Raw genomic sequence first — 24,860 nt, 5'->3', positions numbered from 1 at the left:
TGATACTTGAAAGAACAAAGAACAGTGGATATACTACTCAATTGGGAGCCAAGAGACTGTTTAGAATAGCCAAGAGGATGACCAAATCCCTTTACCTTTCATCTTCCCATTAGGCAGTTGGGTAGCACAGTGGCAGGAAGATCTAAGTTCAAATCCAGCCTTAGACACTTAATAGCTATGTGACCCTGAAATTAGTATCTGTTCCTTCAGTTTCTTCAACTATAAAATGGGGATAATAATAACACTGACCTCACAGTTGTTGTATAGATTAAATGAATTACAAATATTAATTTGATGCAAAGTGGGTACTGATTCACTTTTCTCATCTTCCTCCATTTGTAAAATGAGGTTGCATCATGGTAATAATGGTATGTAATATTTATATAGTAATATGCATTATATATATATAATTTGTATTTATTATACTATACATTGCATATATCATATAATGCTATATTGATACAATAGTAATACTATAATGATGATACATACATGATTACAATAATAATGATATATAATATATAGTAATAATAATATATAATATTCATATGATACTTTAAGCTTGGCATAGTGCTTTACATTTATTTCTCATGCCAACTTTGGGAGGTAGGTGTTATCCTCATTTTATAGAGGAGGAAATTGAGGTAGGGAGAAGTTCAGAGAATTGTCTAGGGTCACATATCTAATGAGGGTCTGAGGCAGGATTCAAACTCTGTCTTCCTAATTTCAGGCCCAGGGCTCTCTCCACTGTGCCTCCTTAGCTCCTCAACTGGTAGAAGGAACACTTTTAGAGAACCTCAACTTCTAGGCAAACAAGTTAACTTTGTGACTTTGGAGAGGGTCTAAAACCCTCAGTCTCTGTTTCCTCATCTAGAAAATGATGAAGACTAGATTATTTCTAATGTCCATTTACCTCTCATCCATGTGATAAATGATCTCAATTTGAAGCCCTCCCCTTTATATTCTGACATCTTATTTTTTTAAGACCCTTTCCTCTGTGGTTTGAATCAATTGAGGGGCAATGAGCAATTCATGTGTGGCCTTGGAAGAAATATCAAACCTCTCTGAGTCTTGGTTTCTCCTTCTGTAAAATAAGGCAGACTAATACCCTCTATTAATCTCCTTGTAGTTTTAAAATCTGATAGCTAATTTCCAGTTCTAAAGGCAAATGACTTTTCTCACACCAGCCCTATGAGATAATATAGGTATCATTTACAGGAAAGGAAACTGAGGCACAAAGAAATGAAGGGATTTGCTCAAGGTCACAGTGCAAGTCAGTGTAGGGTTGAAATTAGAACTTTGATCTCTTGACAGCAATTCCAGGGTTCTTTCTATTTCCATCCCTTACTTTATTTCCTTAAACAGAAAAGTTCCACAGAGAAAGCATGATTCCTAATTTTCAGTCTATTTTTTTCCTCCTTCTTCATCCAAGCTGGAGCCACTTGAGTTACAGCCTCCACCTCTGTACAGAAGGTTCCATCCCTCTGATCCTGGGCTCTGATTGGTGAGTACACCTTATCTCAGGCTCATCATGCTACTTGCCTGTCATCTCCAAGACATGCTACTAGATGCAGGATTCATCCCCCTCCCCCTCCCCCCTCCATCCCTGACCTGTTCCTCCATTTTCCAACTCTTCTTCTAAGAACAGCAATTAATTCAACATTATTGATCCTGGAAAGCACATGTCAATCAACTTTGCTGGGTCTCCAAACACCATCCAATTAATTTTTCAAAAACTCTCTCCCAGGAGATGTTATCTTACCCTATTAGAATGCAAAGTCCTTGAAGGCAGGAACTGTTTCTCTTGCTTGTACTTGTATTCCTGATGCTTCACAGATGGTCTGACACATACATACATGCTAAATTCTTAACTAATGCTTATTCATCCCTTCAAAGCTACTCTTTGGGACAGCTAGGTGGTGAAGTGGGTAGAGCACTGGCCCTGAAGTTAGGAGGACCTGACTTCAAATAAGGCTTCAGACACTAGCTGTGTGACCTTGGGCAATTCACTTAACCCTGATTGCCTCAGATCCAGAGCCATCTCTAGTCATCCTGATTTATATGATGATTCTGGAGAGGAAAGTGATGTTGGTAGCCTAGAACAGCACCTCCCTCATTCAAATCCATTTCACATGCATGTCATGGCATCACCTCCCTGATCTCGTGGTCTTCTTTGAAAACGAAGAATGACAAAACAAATAAACAAACAAACAAAAAAATGAGCCTTCATCTTTTCCAGTTGAGTCTAATTAATATATTCACAGTAAAGCACTGGTGTCAGAGAGGGACTTTAGATCTTCGTTATCCTGCGGCCAGTTCATAATCTTCATCACAGAATTCATGCTGGAGTCTTAGCCATCCTTAGTAATCTTTAGTTAGGAGGGTCCTTGGGCAGAAGATACAATTCATATATAGACTCAGACTGGAATCTTTTCCAGCTTAGTAGGACCATCAACTCCACTGATATTTGAGAAGCCTTTCAGAACCCAAGGCCATTTTCAAGCCATAGAAATATCAGAGAAAGCTAAGAATCATAATTGCATTTGTATAGTCCCTTACGAAGTGTTTGATATATAATATCTTATTTGATTTCCACAGGGGAAAATGGTTAACTCAAAAGAAGTCAGTCTCACAATGGTAATATTCTAGCTACTGTGACTAATAAGGGAGACATCTCCCCAATACCTATCACAAGCCACGATAGACTCAATTGTTTCTTCCACTCACATATTTTTACTGCAGAGGACAAGTCCCTCAGAAATGACTCTGGGTCCTTCTTCCATTGCCCTAGAAGGACTGGCCATGGCCAAGTTTTTCAACATGTGTGATATCCTGAGGCTCATCCTGCTGAGATGGGATCTGGAGTCAAGAATAGATGGGTTCGTATCTCATCTCAGAAATCAGCTGTGTGACTCTGGGTAAGTCATTTAATCTTCTATGCCTCAGTTTTCTCATTTGTTAAAGTGAAGGGGTTGAACTAGATAGTCTCTAAGACCACTTTAAGCTCTAAATCTTATATTATGATTCTATAAGTGTGAGGGACAGTTAGAGTCTTCTTTATACTTTGACTCTGTGGGGAGGTGAGACCTGTAGAGAAGGAATCTTGAGGGACCAGGATTTGATCAGATCACTTCCAAGTAGCTTCTTAAATTTGGGAATAAAGCTATCCTAGAAGCCATCTGTTCATGTCTAAGCTGTATATTAGTGAACTTTACCTGGGCCTCATCTCTGGGATTTCAGAGACTGAAATATGCCACAGGCACTGACTGTTACTGTGACTCAGGCAGCTGGCATGAGGGAGGGACTGGACATTAAGGATACTGACAGTGTAGGCTGAATGTGTAAGAGAACATCAAGGAAGAGGAAGGAGGCTGAAAATTATGCCATAGATGAAGACTTGGTATCTTATGGGTCAGAACTGGAAGGGAGCCCAGTGTCTATCTTGTCTAGTATCCTCTATTTATTTATTTATTTGTTCATTCATTCATTTATTTATTTATAGATTTTTGCAAGGCAAATGGAGTTAAGTGGCTTGCCCAAGGCCACACAGCTAAGTAATTATCAAATGTCTGAGACCGGATTTGAACCCAGGTACTCCTGACTCCAAGGCCGGTGCTTTATCCACTACGCCACCTAGCCGCCCCTAGTATCCTTTATTTTCAGGAAAGAACCTGAAAGTCCAAGGGAGGAGAAACAACTTACCCAAGACTACCCAGATGCAACCCAGTCAAGCAGCTGGCTCTTCTAACTATATTGTCTCCTCACAGTTAGTCTGGAGAAAAGACTTTGTAGGGACATGATAAACTACCTTCAAGTATTTGAACCACAGACTTGAGAAAAAGGAGTTAGCCCTTTTTATTCCCTCAGAAGGTACAACTGTAACTAATGTGGGAAAAGTTATAGGGAGGCACATGTTGGCTAAATATAAAGGAGAATTTATAAAAAGTCAGAGCTGTCCCATAATAGGATGTCTTAGAAAGTGAAAGAATGACAAAAGCATTTTATTAATAATAAATATTAATAATAAAGAAAATAGAGTAAGATTCTTGTCAGTGTACTTGAATCCGAGGGTCTAGCACAAAGTCTGGCATAGAGTAGTTAATTAACAAATACTTATTGATGGTAAGCCACATATTAGAACAGGCAAAGACTGGGAATGAGGCAGCTAGGTGGCTCAAAGGATAGAATGTTGGGTCTGGAATCAGAAATACTCATCTTCTTGAGTTCAAATCAGGGTTCAAACACTACCTGTGTGAACCTGGGCAAGTCACTTAATCCTGTTTGTCTCCATTTCCCTTACCTGTAAAATAAATTGGAGAAGAAAAATGGCAATCCACTCTAGTATCTGTGCCAAGAAAATCCCAAATAGGGTCACAAAGAGTTGGACAAATCTGAAACAACTCAACAACAGAAAAGACTAGAAATGGACCTGTGATTTCAGCAACATAGGAAACTTTCAGACAAGGAAACTCAATTCATCACTGGAGGTATTCATCTCTGCTATTTGGAATCCAAAGAACTGGTCTAAAGCACTGTCCAGGTCACATAGTAGAAATCTGAGAGAGAACTTGAACCCAGATCTTCATCTTTTCAAGGCCAGCTTTGTCTATTTACCATATAGTAAATTCTTAATAATTGTTTGATGGTTGCTTGACTGTCATTAGAAGCATTGACTTTTCTTTCCTCTGCTTTGATCAGATCCCAACAGGAGAGCTGTGATTGATTCTCTGGTCACATTTTAGAAAGGACTGGCAGAAATGGGAGCTGTCCAAAGGAGGGCAATTGCAAAAATGAGAGAAGTAGATGCTGGAATGTGGGAAGATCAGTCAAAGGAAAAGTGGGTTGGGGTTAGCAGGAAACCTAATTACTGTATTAAGTATCTGAAGAACTGTTGTAAGGACAAGGGGATTAGATGATTCTGCTTGACCATTGAGGATAGAATTAGGAACAATGAGTACAAATAAGGGGGGGATCAAATTTCAGGATAGAATTAGGAACAATGGGTACAAATAAGGGGGGATCAAATTTCAGGGTGGTGGAGCATGTGAATATGTGCTTCCTCTCCTAAAGAGTTCATGATTTTCAAGGAGGTCAGAACTTAACTCAAAGGACTGAAGTGGTATTAGGGGATTCCAATGCTTTTCTAATCACTCCCCAAGAAGTTGCCTATCAAGTTATCCTGGCCTATCAGAAGAGAGCCAGGGGTGCAGAACCACCACCCTCCCTTAAGCTGAAAGAGCTAATGACTTTTTTGCCTGACATTCAAGGTTTTCCATGATCTGGTGCTACTTACCCTTTCCAGACAAATGAGATTTCTCTTTACATACTCTATGCTACAGCAAAATAGGATTGGACTTTTTAATTTAACACATTTTTAGCCCTTTCTTCCCTCCTTGTTTGCCTGTATTTATTCTTTTTTTTAGTTGTTTTTTTTTTTTTTGCAAGGCAATGGGGTTAAGTGGCTTGCCCAAGGCCACACAGCTAGGTAATTATTAAGTGTCTGAGGCCGGATTTGAACTCAGGTACTCCTGACTCCAAGGCCAGTGCTCTATCCACTGCGCCACCTAGCCGCCCCTGTATTTATTCTTGTTCCTCATATTTGTCATCTTCTCCTTTCCTATCTTGTACTACCGAACTTCTATCCATCTTTTGAAGTTCAATTTAATTTTTTTTGTCCTAGCTGTCTATTTGTATTTTATCTCCATCCTATTTGCTTATCATCTTCAATCTTATTCAAGATTTATCTATCCCAGGATCTGCATTCAGTAGATGTTTGATACAGATTTGTTGATAGGGAGTAGTTCCAACTCCGAGGTTGATTCTCCTGCATACATACATGTACATACATACATGTATGTATATACAAGCTTACAAACTGGGTGATAGGAAAGAGGGAGGGGGGAAATAGACTCTAACCCAGACCAAAGTCACTGAATCTCTTTGAGGACTCCCTCTGATGTATAGAGTCTAGAGCTAGAAAACACATAGTTCAACATGCCTCTTCATCCTTACCCCCTACCTTCTTTTTACAGATAGTGATATAGGCTGAGAAAAGTTAAATGATTTGACAAGGGCATCACAGCAAAGTTAGGATTCAAATACAGATTTTTATGATCCCAGTGTACTTTACTATCTCCCTCCTTTATCCTATTCAACCACTGTACCCTTTGGAGTGAGGAAAGCCAGTGAGTTGTGGGTCCTTCACTGTCCAAAAAGTGTGAGGGAATCAGTCTCGGCTGCCTCCTTGGACCCTTCTGCATCTGTAGGCACAAGCAGGGGCACACTCACATGCTCCCCCCCTCCACTGACAGTCTAGTGGGGAGTCCTGCATTCCTCCTCTTTTGCTCATATACTGCTGTCTTAATGACAGAAGGGAGGGAGGTGGAGCAGTGGTTAAGGGAGAGAAGTTTTTCCTTAATTGATGCCAGCTGCCTCCATGTTTCTGCTTAGTTCCAACTCCCAGTGGTTCTTGTCACTCAGAAAGACAGACTGTCCTCAGGTGCTGCTATTCCATGCCACAATCAGAGGCAATGACTTAATGTCTCCTCTTCATATGCTCACATGCACACACACGGAGACAGACATGCTCACACACGCAATGAGCAAACTAACAGGGTTGTTGTGAGTAAAGTGTTTTATAAACATTAAACTTCTGTAGAATTATTACTAATTCACTATAGTGAATTATTAATTAAAGCAGCTAAAATGACTCAGGGGATCAGGTGCCAGATCTGAGTCAGGAAGTCCTGAGTTCAAATCCAGACTCAGATATTTACTAGCTGTGTGACCCTGAGCAAATCACTTATTCCTATTTGCCTTAGTTTTCTTATCCATAAAATGAGCAAGAGAGGGAAAATGACAAACCACTCCAGTATCTTTGCAAGAAAATCCCAAATGGTGTCTTCAGGAACTTGAAATGACTGAACAACAACATAGTAAATTATTGCTATTATTATTTGTGTCTATATTATATCCCTTTAACTAGACAATGAGTACCTTGTGGGCATTGTTAAAGTTTCACTCATTTTTAAATTTTTATTTAAGGCAATGGAGTTAAGTGACTTGCCCAAGGTCACACAGCTAGGTAATTATTAAGTGTCTGAGGCCAGATTTGAACTAAGATCCTCCTGACTCCATGGCCAGTGCTCTATCCACTACACCACCTAGCTGCCCCTCATTCATTTTTTGTATCCCTCTTGGTGAGACACAGAAGGAAGAAAAGAAAGGAAGGAAGGAAGGAAGGAAGGCAGATTGGCTGGAAGGAAGGAAAGAAAGAAGAATGGAGAAAAGAAGGAAGGAAGGTGGGAAGGAAGGAAGACAGGCAGGTTAACAGGAAGAAAGGAAGGATGGAAGGCAGGAAAGCAAGAAGGAAGGAAGGAAGGAGGAAAGGAAGGAAGGAAAGGAGGGAAGGAGGTTGGAAAAAAGGGAAGAAAGGAATGAGGGAAGGAAACAAACATGTATCCTATGCCTCCTTTTTTTAGGCACTATGCTGTTCTGCAAATTTTATCTCATTTGATATAAGAACTATGGCAAATATGTATAACTTTTCAGTTTTTATAGTTGAGGAAGTTGAGGCAGAAAAATGTTAAGTGATTTGCCCAGGTACCCTCAGCTATTAAGTAAATGAGGTGAATCTGAACTCAGATTGTGCTGTTACAAGGCCCTGCACTCTATCCACTGTACTACCTAGCTGTCTTTTTTTTTTTTTAACATTTTAAAATATTTTTTCAAATTTTGATTCCAAATTCTTTCTTCTTCCCCTCCCCCATTACATCTAGCTGTCTTAAAAAATAGTAGTTTAATCAGTATTTGTTGAATTTAAATTGAATCAAACACATGGACATACTATAACAACTACAAACTTAGAGTTGACAGAACCCTGTGCTCTCAGCTGGGAGAAAATACATAATTTAGATAAGATTTGATTTCTACCCTCATAAAACTTACAATCTAGGAGAGAAGCATGGATAGCTATAATGTACAAAGTATAAGGGAACTTGAATGTTACACACATGTAGGTACACATTCAGAAACATGCATACCCACAAGGAATTTCTGTGAGCAATGAAAAGACTGGAGAGGAAGGGGGATTTAGGAGGGAAGTTCGTTCTCTTTCAGGAAAATAAGAAGTCTCATAGAGGCTCACTGGCTCCAGGATGGGAAGGAGCTTGAGAGGTCATTTGGTTCAGCATCCTCATTTTAGAGAGGAAGAAACCAAGACCCATAGAGGAAACTGTGGCATTTTATCAAGGTCACATAACAACTGATTAACAGCTGGAATCCAAACTGATCTCTTCTGGTTCCCCTTCTTCTGCACTTTGTACTCAATTCACAGATTGAAGTATTTTACCTTCAATTAACAACAGTAAGGAAAACACCATCAATGGGATCCAGGGACCCCAGATTCAGAACCCTGGTCTTCAGTTTCATGTCCCAAACTTAATATTCTTTAGCAATGCTTTCCAGATGCTCTCTGGTGAGACTTAGGTGGTGGAAAATACATAATTTAGATAAGACTTGATTTCTATCCTCATAAAACTTACAATCTAGGAGAGGACTATCTAAATCTTCAGAAATAAGTAGATTTCATGACTAGGGATGATGTAGATTCCAGGATGATTCACTAGGACTTTCTTCCTTGACCCATAAACAATAAAGGTGAATGGAGTGTTTAGGAAAGAATAATAACTCTATTGTGAAGGCTTGCTGAGTCCTTTTCAGGGCTGCTCATTCACCTTTGGTGTCTACCTTCTCCTAACTCTCACCTGTGACTCCAAGATGCTATAGCATGAATAGGAGCCCATACCCCAATAAATTTGTTTTGAAAGACAAGCTAAATCAGGTTGAGGGCAACTAACAGACCTCAAACCTATCAGTGAATTAGGGAGCTGTCTACCCCACACATATGAAGACTCACCCTGGTGGAATGGGTAGATGAGAACAACTTGTCCCAATGACCATGAAGGCAGAGGAAGCAGAAGTGCTTAGACATTGATCAGCATCAAAGATGCCAAGGTCATCCTCTGCATCCAAGGTCAATGCCAGTCATCTTGTCTTTTGTCTTGCCAATGGACTTCAATGACTCAGGAAGAGTCATTTGTGCAACTCTGTCTCACTTAAATACAATTTCCTTTCGAGTCAAGACATCTCTCATGGGATCATTGGTGATCTAAAATTAAGGATGAACAGCAACAACAAGATGCAATATCAGGACCTAACTGGATAGGTGTTGTAATGGATAGAGCACTGGGCCTGGAATCTAGCTTTAGACACTCACTGCTAGCTCTATGATCCTGGGCAAGTTGCCGAATCTCTGTGTACCTCAGTTTTTTTTTAAATCTATAAAATGGGGATAATTACATCACCAGGATTGTTGTGGTAATCAAATGTGAAAATATCCATGAATCACTTGGCAGAGTGTTTGGCACATAAGGAGGTGGAAGTGTCATTACAAAACTAGTCACCTCTTTCTTGCTCAAGGGAACCCATTGTAACACAAATATCAGTGATAACCTAAATTCCATTAAAGATATGGTTTTTGGGGAGACTCCTACAGTCAAGCAGTGTCCTGAATCTTTTAAATACTTTTACTAAAGATATCAATCCTTTTTAATGTGGTTCCTGGTTAAAACTGCTGCAGTTTTTCCTCTTGCCAATAAAAGAGGGTTTTTATCAGAACTATTCCAACTGAGTCAATCAGAGATAAGAGGGAGGTCAAGCCTTTCCTTAGTATCAGCCAGCCCCCCACACCTACTTACCTAAGATGAGAACCAAAGTTCCTGCAAACTATTCACACAGATAGTTAACCTAATTTTCAAGACTATAGTGGAATTCTTATGACCCAGTGGTGATTTTGTGATCAGAAAGGAGCTTGGAATCATGGTTAGGGACAAATCCTGGGGCTCAGAGTCGAGAGCTGAATTCTGGTCATTGCTCTGCCACTACTGGCTTTATGACCTTAGGCATATCGCTTCCTCTCTCTAGGTCTCAGATTTCTACAAGATGCTCTACCAGGGTCCTTTCCAGCTCTGACCATCTATATTCTAAATTCTCTCCTAATTGGCTATGATTCTAAGACTGTCTCAACCCCCAGCAGCCTAGCTTATCATGGGCCCATTTAAGTCCTCACTTCCTTGGCAATGCCTCCTGATGGGGCAGTTTCTTGATTCAAGAGGGCTTGACAGGCTGCTGCCCCATCCTATCTACTTCCTTGGCTGATCTCATGCACTAGGGTCTGCAGACCCCAGGCTGACCCAAAGAATTTTCCCATCCTGTCTATAAGGACTCCAGATGTTCCAGGGTCCAGATACATCTTCCTCTAAATGGGGGGGGTAGGGAAAGGGGAATTAGAGGGAAAGAGGAGAGGAAAGGAAGAAAGTAATAAAGTAACTGGTAATTCACTTTCCAAAGAAAGTCTTAAGATCAAAGATTTAAGAACCGTATATACTCTAAAGGCCAGTTGGTTCAATCTTTTGATTTCCTAAATGAGGAAGCTAAACCTAATGGAAGTTAAATGAATTTTCTAAAGTCACATAGGTCAATAAGTCATAGACCTAGAATCCAAAATTAGTCTAACTCTAAAACAGTTCTCTTTCCACTGGACAACTGGACCTTCCCAAAGTGTCCATGCAATAGTTCCACGAGGTGGGCTTTATATTATTATTGTATTAATGATAATTAATATTACTATTTTATTATATATTATTATACCAATCTTACTGAAGCCAAGAGAAGTTAAGTGATTTGAATCACACAACTAATAAGTCTCACAACTGAGATTAGAGGTTGCATTATTTAGTAGACAGACAAAGAGCATAAAAGTCAAGAAGATCTGCAGTGTTAGAATTGGAGATAGGAAGACTTGAGTTCCCATCCAGTTGCAGCACTTACCAGCTGTGAGACACTGGGCAAGTCTCTTAATCTCTGTTTACCTCAGTTTTCTCATCTGTAAAATGGGGATTAATAACTGTACCTACCTCCCAGGATTGTTGTGGGAATCAAATGAAATAATAATTGTAAAACACTTGGCAAAATGCTTGGCAAATAAAAGTTGCTATATAAACGTTATATCTTTTATTATTATTCAGATCCCAATTTTGTCACATAATGGTTGTGTACCAAAAGGGAAAGTTACTTAACCCTCCAGTGTTCTAGGGTTCAGTCCTCTCTAAGGTAAAAATTATGGAGAACATACCAACTTGCATTAGTAGAGTGAATTTCCTCCCCTGGGAATTCTTTACAGCAGTGAAATTACAAGTCCAGTCTCTATCTCGCTCCTCTTTGAGTCTGATGTTTTTTTCTATTACATTATGTAGAGAGTGGGGGTTTTCATATTCTCCCATCACTTACACAAGAAGGGAGAAGTGGTCATGTGGCCCAGTCCATACATGAAAGGAATTCCCACTAAGACATATACAAATGATCATCTGCCCTCTTCTTGCAAGTTTTCCCTGCCAAGGAGTGAAAGCCCAATACCTCTCCAGGCTACTCATTATACTTTGGAAAAGCTACACTGATTTTTCCTGATGTCAGGTCCTTCTACCCATTTCTTCTTCTTCTGGCTTATGAGCCTAAACAGAAAGATCCTTTCACTACATGGCATTTATTCAATTACTTGAAGTCAGTTATCATGTTCCTCAAATCTTTTCTTCTTCAGGGTAAACTAATTCCTAGTTCCTTCAAAAAATAATTCATGACCATTATTAATGATCAAAATAATTCTAATCTCTATTAATAAGAATTAGTCATTATTCTTTAGTTTCAAAATGCTTTTCCTTTCTTTTCCCATTGGATTGTCACAACTGTCCTGGGAAGAAGAGAGGACAAATGTTATTTCCTCTTATTCCTAAAGAAAGGAAACAGACTCAGGAACAAGAAGTGGTTTATCTGAGATTGCCACAGAACTAGATGGTAGAAGTCTTGGTTCCAGGTTATCAAGAAAAAAGACTGGGTGGGACAAGTGGAGAATGAGGCAGTGGACTGTGACTTCTGGCTTACCTTGGCATTCCCATGTGTTCTGGTGGGCAATGGTTCCTGGTGGACAGGTGGGAGCACACTTCCCCTTATGCAGAAAAAATCTCTTTTTGCACCGAATGCAGAAGTCTTGACTGAAGCAGCTCTCACAGGTGGACCCACATTCTGCAACACAGCAATAGCTTCTGCAATAAGTAACAGTAAGGTGGATCCCCCTCCCCCAACCCAGTAGTCATCAGGAAAAAAGGAGGAGCATGCTACTCAGCAGGGATCTTTGGACAGGTGGGCAAAACACAATAGTATGTGTCCTAAATGATCCTCATAGTGGAATCAAAGAATAATAAAAATTAATTTTCATTTAGCATTATAAGATTTACAAAGCACTTTATATATGGTAACTTTTTTGAGTCTCACAACAATCCTGTGAAACACATGCCATTATTATTTCTATTTTACAGTTGAGGAAGTTGAGGCTGATAAGTTAAGTGACTAATCTAAAGTTTCTTTTTTGTTTTGTTTTGTTTTTGTTTTTTTGCAAGGCAGTGGTGTTAAGTGACTTGTCCAAGGTCATATAGGTAATTATTAAGTGTCTGAGGCTGGATTTGAACTCAGGTCCTCCTGACTCCAGGGCCAGTGCTCTATCCATTGTGCCACCTAGCTGCCCCCCCATCTAAGTTTTCTTGAAGCTCTAAATCTATGATCCCACAATTTGCCCAGTTACATAACTTTAAAATGTCTGAATGAGATGGGATTTGAACTCAGGTCTTCCTAACCACAAGTCCTCTCTCCTTTATTTCATTACTACTTCTAGGTTGAAGACTGACAAGCTGAAAGCAACCTTAAGAATCTTCTGATCTTCTAACTTTCTCATTTTATAGGAGAACTTCAATCCAAGAGAAAGGAGAGGACTTTCCTAAGACCTTGTGGGAGGTGGATTTGAACTTGAAAATTCAGCCCATACTTTGTGAAACATTGGAATCTCCCTTCCCTACGAGCTGAGGCTTGAGGCAAAGATGATGACTTTATTTGAGTATAGGCCCAAAGAGATTAAATAATGACTCTACTAACATCACAGAGTGAACCTAATCCCCAGCTTTGAATTCCCATGGTCAGTTAGCTAGCTTCTTCCTCCTATAAACAGGATCATGTCAGGGAGAATCAGAGAGGAAGGACAAAAAACTTTTCTGGGAGCTGGGCTGGGGGAAGAAGGATGATGTAGAGTAGATGTTCCTGGTCAGAAGCCCCACATACTTTTGCACCTGTTGACCTCGTGACCACGCACACCAAAGTAGCCATGGGGACAGTCGTGTACACACTTCCCATACTGACGGATGCCATCTCGGCGGATATGGAGGAAAAGTCGTGGCTGGCAGGTCGAACAGCCATTCTCCTCTGAGCAGATCAAACAGCCGGTGCAATTCTCCTTCAGCCCGACCCCCACTGTAGTGAGAACCAAGGAGTGGGTGAGAGAAAAGAGAATCAGGGATGTCCAGACTCAGTTGCAATGTGTGCTCAGTACAAGTCAAGTCCTCTCTCCTCTTCCCCTGCCATGCAAGGATACAGAATTACATAAGTACCTTTTTATCAAAATATATATAGACCATTAAAGTATAACTACTGGAAATGGAGAAAAAGAAACATAGTCACACCAATGAGACAGGATACTTTTCCTTGTCTCACAAGGGCAATATCCTATAAGCACCAGCAACAGCCATGCCTCAATGCTGACTATCTGATATGACCAAGGTTTTGCTTTAGCAGAGCAAGTGATTTTTTATAAGAAAACTTGGTATGCTCTGTAAATGAGATCTTGCCAATATTATGTTATCATGTCCTGCCATATTGTTCACTTATATGAGTTGGTGTTTCTCCGTCAGAAAGTTTTCATTCAGGCATGCATCCAGAGAGTCATGACTAGTATATTATTCCATGCCTACATCTACATGCCTACAAAGAAGGCACTGGGCTTGATGAGTAAAGCACAACTGTAGTAACTTAAAAGTAATGCGAGATGTGCAGTTTTATAGACATCTCCACTCCGAATGTTCCTGTAGACTATTTGTTCCTGACCAGTGATGGAGCTTCCCAAGCTCATATTGGTCTGATCAGCCAGGCAGGCACACTTTACCTTGATCCCACAACATAGTGATGTCATTTTGGTCCTCTTCAACTATGAAGGATAACAACCATTGTTCCTAGGGGAAAAAAGATCCCTTGGAAGAGACTTAATTGGTTTGTATCTGCCTCTGAGCAGTAGGAGGAAAGTTGGGCATCCGAATTGCTCATATTAGGAAGAGCAGTCATTGATGATAAAAACCTGCCTCTAGACAAGGTCATCTTGGTTCTTGTCTGAGAAAATGGTTGAGAACTACTTTTGAGATACCCTCATCCCTATTCTTCTAAAGAATTTATCAAATAAGGAAGGAGAAAGAGAGAGAAAGACAGAGATAGAGGCAGAGAGTTGAGTTCAGTGAGAAAAGAAGTGTATGGCATATTGAAGCATAATATAAATAATTATTAACATTATTGCAATTCCAATTCATTTATAATGGTGCTCTTCAATTAGCAAAGGGCTATGACCTTATACAAGTTGTTAGAGCTGAGTAAATTTTTTTTCCAGTAAATCTGGGGTGATAAACATTTTTTTTTGCATACAAACTACTTAGCCATAAGTACAGAATTCTTCAGAGGGTGATCAAGATAGGCACCATGTGTTTTTCTAACTCCAGGTGCCTCCAAGACACTGCTGACTTTATGCCCTTTCTCAGCACAGACTTAATATGTTTAAATTTCTAGATTCATGGAAAATCAGGATTAAAAGGACTCTTAGAACATAGAATGTAAGAAATGGGTCTTACTTAAAACATAGAACATTGAATGTCAGATCTGGAAAAATATATATGTATAATATGTACATATATAAATACACAAATACATATATAAATATATATATATATATATATATACATACATACATTTATATGTTTGAATTGAAAGGCATGTCAGAGCTGGGAGAAGCCTATAAATTATGGGGAACATTTGATCCATAGGTCAAATAAGGTCCACAAAATCTCTTGGTCTGGCATTGCCAAGGCAATCACAGATGGAACTCAAAATTCAACAAATCTAGGAGCTTTTAAGGAGTGAATTAGTTAAATGTTTGACCAACTATAACAGGCTTATTCTTAAGTTTTGGCCCTTGGTTAGAAAAAAGATTCACCATCTGCTTTAAATATAGATGATCAAAGCTGAAAACACTTTAGAACAAGGAATGTCAGAGTTCAGAAGGACCTTAGAACAAAGAATGTCAGCACTAGAAGGAAACATAGAACACAGAATGTCAGAGCTGAGAAACACCTTAACACATAAAATGATAGAACTAGGAGTGACTTTTGAATTTAGAATGACAGAGCAGGGAAGGACCTTAGAACACAGAATATCAAAAATGGAAGGGACCATAGAACACAGAATATCAAAACTGGAAAGGACATTAGAACATAAAATGTTAGAAATGGGAGCGATCTTAGGATGTAGAATGTCATAACTGGGAAAGACCTTAGAACAAAAAATATCAGAACTGGAAGGGACCTTAGAACATAGAATGTTAGATTTGAGAAGGACCTTAGGACATAGAACATCAGAATTGAATGGAGCCTTAGAACATAGAATGTCAGGACTGGGAAGGACTTTAGAACATAAAATGTTAGAAATGAGAGTGACTTCAAAAATAGCAATGCCATAGGTGGGAAGAACCTTAGAACCAAAAAAATATCAGAATTGGAAAGGATCTTAGCACATAGAATGTCAGAACTGGAACAGACTTTAGAAAAGAATTTCAGGCCAGGGAGGGACTTTTGAGAAGATCTAGTCTAATTCCTTCATCTAATCGATAGGCAAGTTGAGATCCAGAGTGGAGAAGAAACCTGCTCAAGATGTTGATGACAAAGCAGGGCCTAGAATCAGGCCTTCAGATTTTCAATTCAGCTTTTTTCCCACCACACCTAATCCTTCTCCCAACCTTATGCTTCCCAAGGTCACTAAAGGAGTGAAAACATAGACTTTGGACAACTGCTCCACCACCTTTTGTTTTACTCTAGGGATCATTCTGTCATGTAAGAGGTTGATTTAAATACTAATACTAATATAAATGAATTGGAATTACAATAATGTTAATAATTATTTATATTATGCTTCAATATGCCATAGACTTTTTTTTCTCATGGAATTCAACTCTCTGCCTCTATCTCTGTCTTTCTCTTTCTCTCTCCTTCCTTAGGACAACTAGGTGGCCCAACGGTTGGAACACTGGGCCTTAAGTCAGGAAGACCTGAGTTCAAATCTGTCTTCAGTATGACCTTGGGCAAGTCACATAACTTCTGTTTGCCTCAATTTCCTCACTGGACTTACCTCCCCCTGTTATTATGAGGATCAAATGAGTTAATATTGTAAAGAGTTGAGAGCGTCCATCACACAAGGGTTTCCTGATAGAGATCTGTCTAGAGCTTTGGGCAATATTGAGATCATTTCCCTTCTCCAGTCAATAATCATTTATTAAAGCACCTCCCATGCACCAGACATTGTGCTAAGCCTTGGTTAATTTCTAAAACTGTTAGCTGAAAGGGTATGGCCAGATTGTTCTAGCTCTATCAATCTATATTTTAATTTTTCTTCCATCTCTGTCATTCTATGTTCTGTCCTAAAAATCCCTTTCTTTTCAAACATTCAGCCTTTCTAACATTTCATCTTCTAATATTCCTTCCAGAACTCTCATTCTGTGTTCTACCTTCTGAGATCCCTGACAGTTCTGCCAGATCATGAACTGAACTCCTTTGTTGGTTGGCGTGCCCTTGTGTGCTTCTACATTGTAGTGTCACTAAATTTTTTAAGGGCATGGTATTGCTTTTAATCACAGCATCAATACAATTTGTCAGGAATTCTTTCTCCCCTTCATGCTTATTTATTTCCCCTGTTCCCATTCCCTCCTGCTCCCCTGGACTGAGCAGACTCTGAGTAATGATGGCTCTTCTTCCTATCACTTTTTTAAAAGCCAAGAGAATATGGTTTTTATTCTCATGCAGGCTGGAAAGTTCTCCCACGCAGACAGCTCCTCGCTGGTGAGGTGTGCTTTTAATAACAGCCTTGTAGCTCTGATTGCAACCTCCTGGGGTGTTCTGAGGGTTACAGATGTGATTATGGCCCCAAGAGATTTTTCCTTAATCTCTGATATTTGCTTCAGCTCCTTTCACTTCTGCTGTTACCCAATCAGCACTATCTTTGGATAGGGAAATTATTCATTTGACCCTCTAACTCCCATCACACATTGCTTTAGAGTTGTCTTCTTACAATTTAAAGAGCACTTAGAATATGGTCTGGTCTATTCCAAGAGCAATAGGTCACGAATTTTAGAAGCTTAGAATTATATTCAACTCTTAGAATTTCATAATAGCACTTTGGAGTTTAATATTTTTGGATTTTGAGGTTCAAGAATCAAAAGATTTGGGTTCAAATCCCACCTCTGATGTTTACTGCATGGAACATCTTGTTTAACAACCCTGGGCCTCAGTTTCCTCATGTGTGAAATGAAGAGGTTAGATCAGTTGGTCTTTGAGGTCCCCACTCTGAAGCTACATTCCCCAATATCCTGGTTCCTCAGCCAGTGTTTTTACCATTACATGTCATCTTTAAAAATAATGTCAATGAGGGGTGGCTAGGTGGCACAGTGGATAGAGCACTGGCCATGGAATCAGGAGTACTTGAGTTCAAATCAGACACTTAATAATTACCTAGCTGTGTGGCCTTGGGCAAGCCACTTAACCCCATTGCCTTGCAAAAAAAAAAATAATAATGTCAATGAAGCAATAGAAAGGCATTAGGAGATCTGGACCAATTCTCTGTCTAGGCCTCCAAAGAGAGTTGCCTTTTTTTCAGTTTCCAGGAGAGTGCAATGAGTTGTCTAAGTGGCCCTGGGGAAAGTGAAGTATATCTCCCAGAGGAGCTATATTTCATAATAGCAGGAAATCAGGCCCCTTATCTGCTCTAGTCCCAGGAGTTATGTTCAAATCATCCTGAATGTCAAAGGTGATTTTGCTTAATATAACAGGATCTTTATCTATAGAGGAAATTGTTCCTTGGGACAGGCCATGTGCATGGAAGTTTCAGGGGTCAGCCCCACACAGAGATGTTTCTTCCATTTAGCTTCTTTTACCTTTCCTGGGTTCCTGTACAGTAAAGTATCAGGGAGTGTGTTGCCTAGTTACAAAGTAAAGTCATCAGCATCTTAATGATTAGAACAAATGCTGGGACATATAAAATGAATTTTATCTCTTTGGGGACCAGCTAAAGTTAGCCCCAGAAGGCATTAATGAAAGAAAACCTGGATCCTGAGTCTGGTGGATTCCTGGTACTGAGTTTGAAGCTGGTTGATGACTAGGACATGCATAGGAAGAGCAGGCCATAATGGTATTTGTAGCTATTTATATCTAAGGCTCTCATAACCTTTAACGGTTTCCTTAGAGGCAGCAGGATGGTACTATAGGTAGAGCACTGGGCCAGGAGTCAGGAAGATTAAAGTTCAAATCCAACACCAAACACTTACTAGCTGTATTTAACCTTTGTCTGCCTCAGGTTCCTCAAGTATAAAATGGGGATAAAAATAGTACTTACCTCACAGAGTGGCTATGAGGATCAAATGAAATAATATTCTTTAAACAAATTTTTTGTTTAATCACTTTTCAGATGTATCCAACTCTTCATGACCCCTTCCAGTATTTTCATGACAAAGATATTGGAGTAGTTTTCCATTTCCTTTTCCAGTTCATTTTACAGATGAAAAAACTGAAGCAAACAGGATGAAGTGACTTGCCCAGGCTCATAAAGCTAGTGTCTGAGGTCAGATTAAAAATTCAGGAAGATGAGTTTTCTTGACCCTAGGTCCAGCACTTTATCCACAGATCCACCTGACATATAATAGGTGTTGTATAAATGGTTATTCCCTTCCCTCTCCTGTTAGCTACTCTTGTGATACATTTATATTGGGGGAGACTCTTAGAACTGAGGGGAGTGGGTTTCTAGAACCCTGATGCAGTGAAGATCCACTCAGATGATGTTGCTTCCAGGTTTGGCCAAAGCATCACTTATCTATTGGCTCTTGTCTATCAAAAATAGGGTTGAGGCAAGAAGGGAAGAGGAAGGCAAGTGATCTCCTCCCTCCCTTCCCTCACCCCCATGCCTAGCCACAGGCAACTGAAGCAAATAGAACATTATGTCACAATGCTGCATCATACGGCAAAAAGACGGGGTTCAAACCCTGGAAATGTCATTTACTAGGTAAAAGGACTTGGGCAAGTTACCTTCCCCTCTATAAAATGGGGAGAGTAATCTTGCCCCACCAATGTCATGAGACTGTAGTAAGGATCAAATAAGATAGCTAATTTAATCATAACTAAAAAATATAATGTATATGTAAGGGGTAATAAGAGTAATGATAAAAAAAAAAAGGAACAATAAAGAGGAAGTCCCTGCCCCTAAATGTCTCAACAACCAAATATCTCATTGTTTGAAATTTTGCCATCAGTGTTTCAACTCTGGGTTTTTAAGACTGGGAAGTACAGATAGTCCTAAGAGGCAACATATCCTCAACTCTTATCAGCTCCATTGGGGAGATGTCTAATATATATACCTAAGAGCAAGTTCCTTTCAATCAATCAAAAAACTTTGGGGTTAGGGCCCTCAAAATCCTCTGAGACTAGAATCTAGTTGGGGGTAAGGGGTTAAAAGAAGTGAGAGGGTATTGAAGACAAGATTCAACATCTTAGATTGAATGGAGTTTATAGAATCCCAAGAACAGCGGAGAAAGCAGGACCTCAGAAAAAAAGAGGAAGAGACAGCCAAAAGTCATCCCAAGAGTCAGAGAAAAGGAGACAGGAGGAGGAAAAGGAAGAATAGAAACAGACAGGAGGCAAGCAAGTCAGGCAGATCAGGGAGAAAATTTAACCATTCACAGATGAGGTAGAGTTAACAAAGTGAGAGATAAGGAGTCAGTCTGAAAGGGGGTGGAGACTTGAGATTTGTCCTTTGCTCTGTCCCCAACTTGCTAAATAATTCTGAACTCCCTTTTTCTTATTAAAAATTATCTTTGTTGTTAAAATGAGGTTACACTGAATGATATCTAATCATTATGATCAATAGCCCATCCAAGGTAACATGATATACTCTACATTCTAAAGTCTCTTCCAGCCCTGATGTTGAATAATTCAATGTCAGCTTTTTGGGGGGAAATATTTTGGAGGTCTTTTGACCTGGTAACACTGAACTCCCCCTTGCCCCCAATCCCCAAGCCTATGGGTAACACTGTCCCCATAGAGGGAACCAAGTGGTTTAGGATTGTGTTTTTCAAAGTCTAACCAATATGAATATTATCCAGTATGAATTATATATGAAAATATAACTCTTTAAGACTTAAAGTAAAATACAAATATTGTCTGATTTTATCCTCAAAAATTTCCTGGGAGATGTGGTACTATATTATTATTCCCACTTTACAGACAAGAAAACTGGCAAATAGAGGTTAAGTGACTTGTCTAGGATTACAAAGCTAAAGCTTGGTCCCCATCCTAATCATGGACTTTCTCAAGGGACTTAGATATTTAAAGGCTGATCTGAGGAGAACCCTTAACAACAACAATCAAATCATCACTTTAGTGCCTATCTCCTGAGTGTTGAGCCCTTTGTTCCTGGCTGAAGAGGAAGTAAGAAAGAATCTGCCCTCTAGGAATCCATTTGTAATCTAGCTGGGAGAAGATTCACTTACACGCAAAAAGTGACTAATAATCCCAGCCAGGCTGTGACCAGTGACTATTTGAAAAGTAGAAAGAACCCTACTTTGAAGGAACTGGGAGGGCTGGTTCAATATAAAACGTCAAAGCAGGAAAAACTCTTACAAGGAAGAATGCCAGAAATGAAAAGAGAGTAAAATGTAGAATATCAGAGTTGGAAGGGAACCTAAAATATGGGGGGAGGCAAGATGAGAAGAATCTTAGAACACAGAATACTAACTATAGAAAGGAATTAAGAATATGAATTGATAAAAAATTAATGGATCTTACTGATTTAGCCCAATCTTTTCATTTTACAGAGGAAGAAACTGAGGCACAGCAAGGCACTCTTGCAGCAGATTAATGGCAGAGGCAGGTCTCCTGAATCTCTAACCAGGGCAATATGTAAAAGTAATGCACAAGGTTGTATTTTTCCTCCACACCCTTCCCCCTCGACATTGTCGGGATGGGGTGGGGAGGAGAATCCCTGGGTGGTTGAGCTCATCCAGCTCTGTGGGGGGCAGGAAGGGGGGAAAGAATGATCATGTGAAGGGATGTTTGTGAGATCACATAAAAAAAAATACGCATCCTGGGGGAGGTAGCTGGCAAGGAATTACACAGGGGCAGAGACAGTGGCTTACTGACCCATCTTCCATCAATTCTCCAGGCTCATTCTCCTCCAGAATCTCAAGGTAGTAGTCACTGAGTGGGGATGGTGTCCCTCTGGGTCTGGGAGCCCCAGTTCTTCCTCTTCTCTCTTAAAACTTTGCTTCTCCTTTTCATTAACAATCCACCTTGGACCCATTAGGTTGCTCTGGACTCAATTACACATGGGTTTAATGCTTGCAACCTTTGCATCCCAAGGGCTTTACCAGCTGTCTTTTTTTAAAAAAAAGAGCTACAATAAAAATAAACATTCTTTTTTGATTCCTCATTGTACAAACAGCTGGAGATGGGAGAAAGACTCTTCCATTGGCGCTGTGGGTAAATATGGGCAAATCACTTCCCCTCCCTGGGCCTCAGTTTCCTTACTTGTAAATGGAGGTGTTGAAGTGTATGATCCCCAGGGTTCTTTCCAGCTCTGATATCCTATGATTTACATTAGCTCACAACTATCACAATCTTCCCTTTTTTCTGTCGTGAATTTGCTATTATTGTGGTAGTTAATAATAATTTCATTTTTCTCTATTTTTTAATAGAGTTCAGATCAAAATAATGCTGAAACAAGTCACTACACTATTAGTCTTCTTTTACATTTAATGTTCTCTGACAATAAAATGATTACTTTTTGTAGTTAAGAAGTAAGCTCCTCTTCTGTGGGCTTCAGAAAACAACCCTGGTACAACTCCCATAACAGGAGGACAAGAATAATATATACTCCATCCTGTTTATATGAGAATTTGATTTCTTCTGCTAATCTCTATATTCTGAAAGTTCTCATTCCACATAGTTTGGAGATTGTAAGTATTTGATATGGCAGCATTATTAAATTTTAATGCTCAATAGTACATCACTGTGGCTGTGGCCAATAGTCTTGGCTATAAAAGTTGCCAAATTTCAATACAATTTATTTGTGGAATTTTCAAGATTATTTTGAAGTCTATATTTACAACATGGAGGGTTTGTAGCCTAATAGTTTGTGAAAGATATTATACTTCCACTATATAATTTTAACACCAGATTGGCTTGGTAGGTATTCAGTGGGTGCTAAATTTCAGCAGCTTGAAAAGTCACACTTTCTTACATAATCTGCACTATTAAGTCCAAGATCTTAAAGGCTAATTCTTTTTTTTTGGGGGGGGGGGTTAGATTTTTGCAAGGCAAATGGGGTTAAGTGGTTTGTCCAAGGACACACAGCTAGGTAATAATTAAGTGTCTGAGACCAGTTTTGAACCCAGGGACTCCTGACTCCAGGGCTGGTGCTTTATCCACTGTGCCACCTAGCCACCCCTTCTTTTTTTTTTCTTTTTTTGAAGACTAAAGGCTAATTCTTCTGTAATTTCTGGTGGCAATGGCTATAATAAAATAGCTAATATTTATTTAGCACCTATTATGTATCAGTCACTATGATAAGTACTTTACAAATATTATTTTCTTTGATTCTTATAACAATTCTGGGAAGTGTGGGCTATTATAATCCCAGTTTTCACAGATGAAGAAACTAAGGCAAACAGAAGTTATGTGACTTGTCTAGGGTCACACAGCTAGGAAGTATTCGAGGTTCCATTTGAACTTAGGTCTTCCTGATTCTAGGCCTGGATTTTTATTGAGTGCTGATTTGGCATGGTTAACCTCCATTTCTGTGAATCAATCTTCATGATAGAGTAATTTGTTTGTACTTTTGTAGATGAATTGTTGGTTTATTATCATCATCATTATTGTCTCATTCATATCTTTTTTGATAGAGTTCAGATAATTCATAAGACCTGGGATAAAATTGTTATTCTTCTATTTATTCTTTTACATTTAGTCTTCTAGCAATATGTGGACAAAATAACAGTTTTATCGTTGAGTAAAAAGTATTAAGATTCTTTACTTAGCAGGGAAAAATGATCCCTTTCATTTGTATCATGCTTAATAATTTCCATGTAACTTGACATATAAATAAATATATACTAGATGTATACTAATACTACATGTAGCATAAGCAGTAATATTACATAGAGTATAATTTACATATAACACTTTATAATTTGTATGTTGCTATTCATTCATTCACAGTGTGTCCAACTCTTCATGATCCCATGGTTCATAGTGGGCCCCATGAAGCATGGCATGCTAATACTGTCCATGGAATTTTCTTTGCAAAGTTACTCTGATTTGCCATTTTTTTCTACAGTCGATTAAGGCAAGCACAGGTTAAGTGAGTTGCCCAGTGTCACTCAGCTAATAAGTGTCAGGGGCCTGATTTGGACTCAAATATTCCTGATTCCAAACCCAGCACTTAATCCACTGAGCCACTTACCTGCCTTCAAGACAAATAGAGGTTAAGTGACTTGCTCAGGGTCATACAGCTAGTAAATGTCTGAGGACAGATTTGAACTCAAATCTTCCTGACTCCAGGTCTAGTATTCTATCCACTGAGCCACCTAGTTATCTCCATAATTTGTTTAGTGCTTTGTCATTTCAAGTCTAATTTGAGAGACATGATGACCCTGCTAATGAGGCAAGATAAGGAATTAAAGTTACACAGCAGAATGGAGATGGATGTGAGACTTGAAACCAGACCATCTGTCTTCTGGATCAAAGCTCCATCTTCTATGATCACACATTTACTTGTTTCTGTGACTATTCTCTTTTTTTAAAAGACAAAGTTATTAGGGGCGGCTAGGTGGTGCAGTGGATAAAGCACCAGCCCTGGAGTCAGGAGTACCTGGGTTCAAATCCGGTCTCTAACACTTAATAATTACCTAGCTGTGTGGCCTTGGGCAAGCCACTTAATCCCATTTGCCTTGCAAAAAAAAAAAAAAAACCTAAAAAAAAAGACAAAGTTATATTGAGAGAAACTGAGGTCTCAGACATTTGGATCTAATTCTTGCATAGTAAATAGAAGCATGGGATTTGGAAACAAAGGACTCAAGTTCAGGTTTTGGCTGTTAAATACATGCATAAACTTGATCAAAATACTTTCCCTATGTGATCTCCCCATTTTTTCCTCTCTAAAATGAAGGGACTGGGGGTGGCTAGGTGGCGCAGTGGCTAGAGCACTGGCCCTGCAGTCAGGAGTACCTGAGTTCAAATATGGCTTCAGACACTTAAATAATTACCTAGCTATGTGGCCTTGGGCAAGGCACTTAACCCCATTGCCTTGCAAAAAAAAAACCCCTAAAAATATATACATATATATATATAAATAAATAAATAAAATGAAGGGATTGTATTTGAAGGTCCTTCAGATCCATCTTAGCTCTACAAAACCCAATGGGCTCTAGACTGAAGGTCTTGTTCAGGAATGGTCTCCATCATGAATGGTTCTCTCTCTGGAGTAGCCTGAGTCACTCTTCAAACTCCAAGCATGGGATGAGTCGAAATGGTGTCTTTCTAGGTCTAGACCTCAAAGCAAATTTATCCATC

General features: G+C 39.3%; 1 protein-coding gene across 1 annotated transcript in view; it reads right to left on the bottom strand.

Annotated features, from left to right (window-relative positions):
- Positions 1-5,358: 5,358 nt before the first annotated feature.
- RSPO4 (R-spondin 4) overlaps positions 5,359-24,860 on the bottom strand; it is a 37,297-nt gene continuing 17,795 nt past the window's right edge. The window contains 6 exon segments of the mRNA XM_074200998.1: positions 5,359-5,433; positions 10,116-10,171; positions 10,174-10,255; positions 10,257-10,318; positions 11,998-12,138; positions 13,225-13,413. Coding sequence (XP_074057099.1) covers positions 5,359-5,433; positions 10,116-10,171; positions 10,174-10,255; positions 10,257-10,318; positions 11,998-12,138; positions 13,225-13,413 — 605 coding nt within the window.

Source organism: Macrotis lagotis, chromosome 1 (genome assembly GCF_037893015.1).
Source record: "Macrotis lagotis isolate mMagLag1 chromosome 1, bilby.v1.9.chrom.fasta, whole genome shotgun sequence".
NCBI classification, from domain to species: domain Eukaryota; kingdom Metazoa; phylum Chordata; class Mammalia; order Peramelemorphia; family Peramelidae; genus Macrotis; species Macrotis lagotis.
This window is presented reverse-complemented; position numbering and strand designations above follow the sequence as displayed.